The sequence below is a fragment of the Nematolebias whitei genome, chromosome 5, assembly GCF_014905685.2.
Source record: "Nematolebias whitei isolate Nwh7 chromosome 5, NemWhi1, whole genome shotgun sequence".
NCBI lineage: Eukaryota > Metazoa > Chordata > Actinopteri > Cyprinodontiformes > Rivulidae > Nematolebias > Nematolebias whitei.
This window is the reverse complement of record NC_056502.1, coordinates 40,091,459-40,098,571: the sequence shown is the minus strand read 5'-3', so window position 1 is coordinate 40,098,571 and position 7,113 is coordinate 40,091,459. Positions and strand designations below refer to the sequence as shown.

The following is a 7,113-nucleotide window of genomic DNA, read 5'->3' as shown; positions in this document are numbered from 1 at the left end:
TATATATATATATATATATATATATATATATATATATATATATATACTGTATATACAAACATTATAAAAGGTAAAAGTTACAGATTTTAAATGGTCCAAATGTGTAACACAGGCAGGCTGACGTTACACTGGTTGTCCCTTATTGCACTTATTCAGTTCTTATTAAAGCTTTTGTTGTTCAGTAACGGCAGATGAGTAAAAACTATTTTTATTGATATATGAGCTCAGGCAGATGAAGAAAAGTATAACAGCTGAGTTAAATGAGACACAGAGCAGGTGGTAGTGAGCACGTTAGCGCTGAAAAGCAGATACTGACTGAGAAAGGCAGGAAACACTAATGCACAAGAAGAAAACTAAATACAAAGACTGACCATGATTCATTTAAACTTTGGACTGTACTTATATAGCGCCTTTCTATCTTATTTCAAGATACTCAAAGCGCTTTACACAACAACCTGTGTCCTCATTTACCCATTCATACAGCACTCTACTAGATCTCTACATAGTTAACTGAACAAATCATTCTAAAGAGACTAATCAGAGCTTTAGATAACATTCATACACTGATGGGACACACATCAGAGGCTATGAGGGGTTCAGTGTCTTGCCCAGGGACACTTCAGCATGTGACTGCTGGTGGATTCGAACCCCCAACTCTCACATTAGAGGACGACTGCTCTAACCACTCAGCCACAGCCGCCACCACTTTTCAACGTGTGCTTGAGCTACAGCCAAAATCACACATATAGAGAACTCGTTCGATAGATGTAGAAACTCTTTGCAGGTTTAGTTTTCACATTTTTTTAATCTACCCCCATTAACTCTGGTTTTCTGCCACAGACCAAAAACATGCACGTTAGGTTAATTGGTAACTCTCAATTGTCCCTAGATGTGAGTGAGAGAGTGAACAGTTGTCTCGTTTGTCTCTGTGTCCCTGTGATGGACTGGAGACCTGTCCAGGGTGTACCTCGTCTCTTACACAGTGGCTGCTGGACATGGACACCAGTGATCCCCGTGACCCAAAAAGAACAAAATGGGTAAAGATAATGGTTTGATGGATAAACCATATTAAATGTAGAGAAATCTTGCCAATTCAGAAGAATGCTTTGATCTAGTTTTCTTATATATTTTTTCAAAGCTTAGGGATGGGCAACAAATGAAAACCCTTATGCACTCTAAGTAGATGTGTCTTACAGAACCTCTTGTCAATCTTCATCAGCCATCAATAAACTTTTCCTCTCAGCTTCAGTCTACGGGCCAGTTTGATTCTGAACCACTCCTCTGTTTGAATGCCTTTGGCTTTAACCTGTCTTGCCCAGTCTGGAGCCATCCAGGAAAACAGTTTCTTAACTTCGCCCTCTCATATTTATTTGTTTCAAGCATAAACGCAATCGTTTCCAGGTCAATTTTTTTCCAAATGTTAAAGAAACAACCTGGAAGGGCTTTACCTGCTACAAACGCTACACATGTACTTTATTACCGTCAAAAACAATTTAGTTTAAGCTTGAAGTGATGTTTATCAAGCACCTAGCAACACTGTTTTGAATGAAAATTACGTTGTCGCAGAGCAATTAGGAAAACTGACCAATAGGCCAAAATGCCTTTGAGCTTGAAATGTGCTTTAATAGACATTATTGTAGAGTAATTCATGCAGAGAAATCTCAAGTGGAATCAGCAGGGCAAGTGTACAAAGTTCTCTGAGAAGCTCTTTCAGCCGAAGGGCGTGAGAGTCCGATGGGAGAGATATGAAAGATGTTTTTCAAACGGCAGCTTTAGCTAGAAACTGTGTGCGGGAAAACTCTGACACTGTTCAGATTGGCAACTCCAAAAAGAAAAATCTAAACAAGATTAGGATAATTGCAGGAAATAGCTCGGAGACCCAAAGCAATGCCTTGTATTTTTAAATCCACCTCTCAGTGCAGATCTGAGAATGGTAAGCAGGTCTTTAGTAGGAGTAGGTGAAGCACCACCACAATGCTAACACATGTGAGAAGGCAATTAGAGACGATGCTTTGATTCACACAGATTTTTATTTTTGTGAGAAAAAGAATCTTGAACAAGTGCAGTAATTAAACTGTGAATGAGGTTCGCTTTTCAGGAGCGTTGGTTCTCAGCACGTTGGTGTGTTTCCCCCTTCAGCGAACCTTAGCGTGGCCTGTTTGTGCTCTAGATCAGAATCCAGATAGTGTGTCATCATCCAAGTCTTACCCCCCCCCCCCCCACCCATCCCATTAGATTTTCTTTTCCCTCAAATTCCCTCACATTCACCCCCCTCCCCACTCACATACATCTTACACACACACCTCGTTATCTTATTTGTGGCCTTGGCAGCCAGATTGTTGCCTTGTGGTTCGGTAGCCAGTTTTTTCTGTGGCAGAGCGCCGTGGACGCTAAACCTCCACCACACACGCTTCCACCAGGGCAGGAAGTCAGCGCCCATCATGCTTCGCCCTTGCCAGTGAAACCTGGGATAGATTAACATGGGGCAGTGGAAGCTTCATAACTCTGAAAGTTACGCAACTTTCCACACGTATCTCCTCTTATGACTATAAATCTGGAGGCCGAAAAGACATTTATCTAAACCCGAGGCTCGGTGTTGATGGACCTGAAACACAAAGTTAACCTGTTACAAGCTGAAGCCATTTGTATTGTTCAGTTTAGAAGAATTGAAACTTCCTTCCTAAAATCTTTTCATTTATCTTGGATCTTAGAATGAAATGTAAGCTTAAGACTAATTCAAGAAAAAGAGGATCTGTGTGGTCTTTGATCTTCTGTTTCAAAGTGCCGGTAACTCCCCTGCACCCAAATATCCTTCATGGGGCGGCTGTGGCTGAGTGGTTGGAGCAGTCGTCCTCCAATGCAAGAGTTGGGGGTTCGATTCCACCAGCAGTAACATGCTGAAGTGTCCCTGGGCGAGACACTGAACCCTTCGTTGCCTCCGATGTGTGTCCCATCAGTGTATGAATGTGATAAATCACTGATTAGTCTCTTTAGAATGATTTGTTCCATTATCTTTGTAGAGATCTAGTAGAGTGCTGTGTGGATGTGTAAATGAGGCACAGATTGTAGTGTAAAGAGCTTTGAGTATCTTGATAAGATAGAAAGGTGCTATATAAGTACAGTCCATTTACCATTTATCATTCATCCTTATTGGTTGGTTGGTGAAACACTGCAGAGGTTAAGTACGATCCAGATAGGTGCAGATAAAATGATCTAACGTATAAATTTGATATCACTCCAAGTTAAAACCTAATGAGCATGGAACAACACACTTACTGTTTCTTGTTAAAAATCCATGCAGCCTTTTCTCTTTGTTTAAATTTTCTGCATTATTTCTGTTTGATAAATAAAAATCCTATTATTATCTATTGTCTCAAATAAGCCACTCTGAGGACACGAGAAGATTTTTAACTGGTCTTTTACTGGCAAGGGCAGATCGATCACGAAAACAGGCTTTCACAGATGTAAAAAAATAACATGCTTAGAGCTTCGTCAGTGAGAACCTGCACCGGACAGTGAGGCAGGAAGTGTTTTATAATACACACTTCTCAGACAGAGGCGAGGTCAAGATGACCTCGGCTTTCCAGCTTACAGACTCGGAGAAGGCCTTGGAGTTATCAGGTGCACCTGCAGGCTCCTCTCTGAGCAGACAAACAACTCTGACCTCACACACATGGTTCAACATTAATTTAACATTAGTTAGTGACAGTGGCATAGTCTACATTTTTATACAACGGCAAACTTAGTTTTACGTTAAACATTGGACGCCGTTGAAGCCACGGAGCGAGTGTCCAACGTCCACTGTCAAACTAACTTTATCGTGGTCGCTCCATAAACTGTGCTTAGAAACCAAAGTACACTGGTTAGTACAATGTAGTTGTCAATTTATTTTGATTTTTTTTAAGTATATTGAACATTTCCAAATGTCTCTGATGCTTTTATTTGATTTATTTATTTATTTTTAATGTACCCTTTATTTATACAGGTAGTATAAATAAAGGAGGGATTGAGCCACGGGAACTTATTTTCAAGAGAGACCTGTTTAGGGAGCAGATGGGGGTTAAGGGCCTTGCTCATGGGCCCAGAGTGGAGCGAATGAGGGTGGGGGCAAGTGTGGGTAAAATAAATGAACAATAAACTTTGTACAACTGTTGGCTTTGTTTTAAAAACATGTTATAAAATTTATAAAACAGCATCAAAGCAAAACATGTTCAAGTATTAAGTAGTAAGTACAGAAGTATTAATTATACAATAATTCGCTGCATAAGCGAATGTAATAAACAAGCACTGCATATCGATACTTTGTTACCGATGCATTTAGCTGCTGTTTAACTTATCAATGACACATGTCTAATGATATGTCATGTATCTTTGGGCACTTTTAAGTGGGTATACTGAAAATCTTAAGCTTTTCTAGTGGGTATACTCCGTATAGCAACGTGTCACGTAGACTACACCACTGGTTAGTGATAAACATCCATAAACATTTACCTAAATCCCCCAACTTATTTGATCAAAAATAAAAATAGGTAAATAAACTGAGCACTGCTAAAGTGTCAGGCTCTGTGGATTTGTTTGTTCACTTGTTAATTCTTTGATTTTCTACCTGAAATCATGTTTCATTTTCTGTGGATCCTAATGTTCAGTTCTGTTCCCACCAGATCAGTGTTTTCTCTTGGCCATCTCTCAGTCAGCTTCCCCAATGTTTTCCACTCAGCCTGGCACTTTCACCTGTTCCCAGTGTGCAATTAGTTCGGGTGTCTCTAATAGTCCTTCAGCCTATATCCAGTCTCTTTCCATCTCTACCCCAGCAGGATTACTGGCTCTAATGTCACATGTCCAGTATTCTCCTCTGAGATTATGCTCCTTTAATGCTTCCTGCTCCAGTGATTTCTCCTCGGTTGAAAGTGTCGATGCTTGTCAGCTCTGTTTTTTATATTTTTGTAAACCAATAAATTTTGTTTCTTTAAGCCCCCTAATGTCAGTATGCATTCATTCCTCATGTGATGGCAACACAAAGGCCTTGCAGCATCTGGTTTTGGAGTTTTAAGTGTTTGTCAAGACATCTATTATTTTGTTTTTGGCACTGAAAGAAAAGGATGAAGAGGAAAGCTGAGAATTTACAGCTTGATAACAAGCAGGGGTGCAGTCAGCCTGAGTAGGCTTCTTTGTCCATTCATCTCTTTATTTTTTTATCACCTGCTTTTCGATACAGAGTTGCAGAGATTTCTTGGCAGAGGCAGGCATTCTCAAATGCACATTTCTTCTAATTCATTTTTCAAACAGCACATAAATCTAGAATGCTCTGTTCGGAAAATGGCATTATCTTTCATTTTTGTGGTTTTAAAAGCAGAAATTCAAGCTGCGGAGAAAATACAGCTGGTTTGAGAGAGTACACTGACCGTGTTGAACACTGAATCCAAAATATATTGGAATATTTGAGGTTTCTGATTCCATTATAAGCTCAGAAAATATAAGTTTAGTTGAAAAAGTGAATAACTTGGACATAAGAGCATCATGGCGTCTCACAGCTGAAGGTTGTAATAATTAAAAATGTCTTCTCTCCCTCTCATTTGTGTTTGCCCAGGCGGCTCGGGGAAGCACCGACCCAAAGAAACAAAAAAGAAGAATAAGCAGAGGCTGCGGTTTCGGGCCCAGAATCAGCACAGCGACCACTTAGCCTCCGCTCGCTCCAGCCAGTGAGAACTCAAACCAACCCGTGAATAAGGAATCAACACAAAGCTGCTAGCCGCTGCTGCACACATAATCTGACTGACGAGTTTCACAAAACCTCCACTACATCCTCTCCTGCCTCTCAGACCCTCACCCACCAGCCTCCCCTCCGCCCCACAGGGCACAGCCAGGTCTCCCCTCCATGTCCTTCCAAAGAAACGTGCCGCATATCGTGCGATACTGGTACCAACGCTGAAACGCACTCTCTGCCTCCCACTGCTTCTCTGCTTGCTGCTGTGACCAGCCAGGTGACTCCCAGCCCCGACCTTTGCCTCGTGGACCTTTACAGTTGACATAACTGAACTCATTTCCCGTCATTACCATCCTTAAACGTGCAGGGTGATAGGAGATGAAGGGGCAGGAGGGAACACGGAGAGCCAGGAATGAGGCAGGAGACAAGTGGGGAAGTCTGGGACTCGGCAAGCTAAACCGCTCAAGAAAAGATGCTCGAGGATGACGAAGCAGACGAGGCTCGGTGGAAGCAAACAAACGGACAAGGAAATGGCAACTTAAAGTGAGAGACTGTTTTTGTTCTTATATTTATGTCACAGCTACCCTCACCTTCCCCTCCACTTGGAGACGGCGTGTTCCCATGCGTGGCCTTTTTTGTTCTGTACATTTTTCAGAGTAATATTAAAGAAATTACCATGCATAGTTGCAAAGTATTTTATTCTCAGCACAAACTGTTTACGTTCAGAGCGCTTAATGCTGTTACTGTATAGTGTCCATTTAAAAAAAGAAGAGGAAAATTAGTTGTTTGACTAGCATGGCAACAGACTCGTGTACATAGTTGATCTAATTATAAAAGCATATTACTGTATTTTCAGTATTGAGTCGTTCACCGGTCTAAATGTTTTAGAAATCAAAGATATAGTTGTAATACAAGCTACAGAATAAAATAATTAAAAAATAATTATAATAAACTTAGCCACCTCATAGCTATTTTATTCATATGATATATATTTGATTTATTTATTAATTCTGTTTTGTATTTCTTTTTTGTTTTTTGTTCGTTTGTTTAGTGAGTTTTGGTCTCATACTGTTTTTCTTGTGCTGAGATATCCTTTGACTTCCTTATAAACAGTGCATATCTTTAACATGTGGAAAAAGATCATGTCTGTCAAACAAGTGTTGTAGCCTGTTACATTCATTTGACCTCATCTACTGATATTGATGCTTTAAAGAGGATAAAAAAGAATTATTCAACTATGCTTTGATGTATGCTACATTTATTAATTAGGTTCCGGCAAATGTATGGTCATAGGACTGCATATGTGTATATTGTGTTTTATTAAATCTGCATTTCATGTGACTATGATAAAGCCTTTCATTATTGTCCATGGCTATATAATATATGTGGCTAAACTCTGAAACTGTTGT

The 7,113-nt window shown here is 40.2% G+C and overlaps 1 protein-coding gene across 1 annotated transcript in view; it reads left to right on the top strand.

The window, feature by feature from the left end:
* Positions 1-6,332, top strand: part of rspo2 (R-spondin 2) — a 68,524-nt gene extending 62,192 nt beyond the window's left edge. Inside the window, exon 4 of the mRNA XM_037677168.1 lies at positions 5,588-6,332. Within this exon, the coding sequence (XP_037533096.1) occupies positions 5,588-5,703 (116 nt within the window). The 3' untranslated portion in view covers positions 5,704-6,332. The remainder of the gene's footprint in view (positions 1-5,587) is intronic.
* The last annotated feature ends 781 nt before the right edge of the window (positions 6,333-7,113 follow it).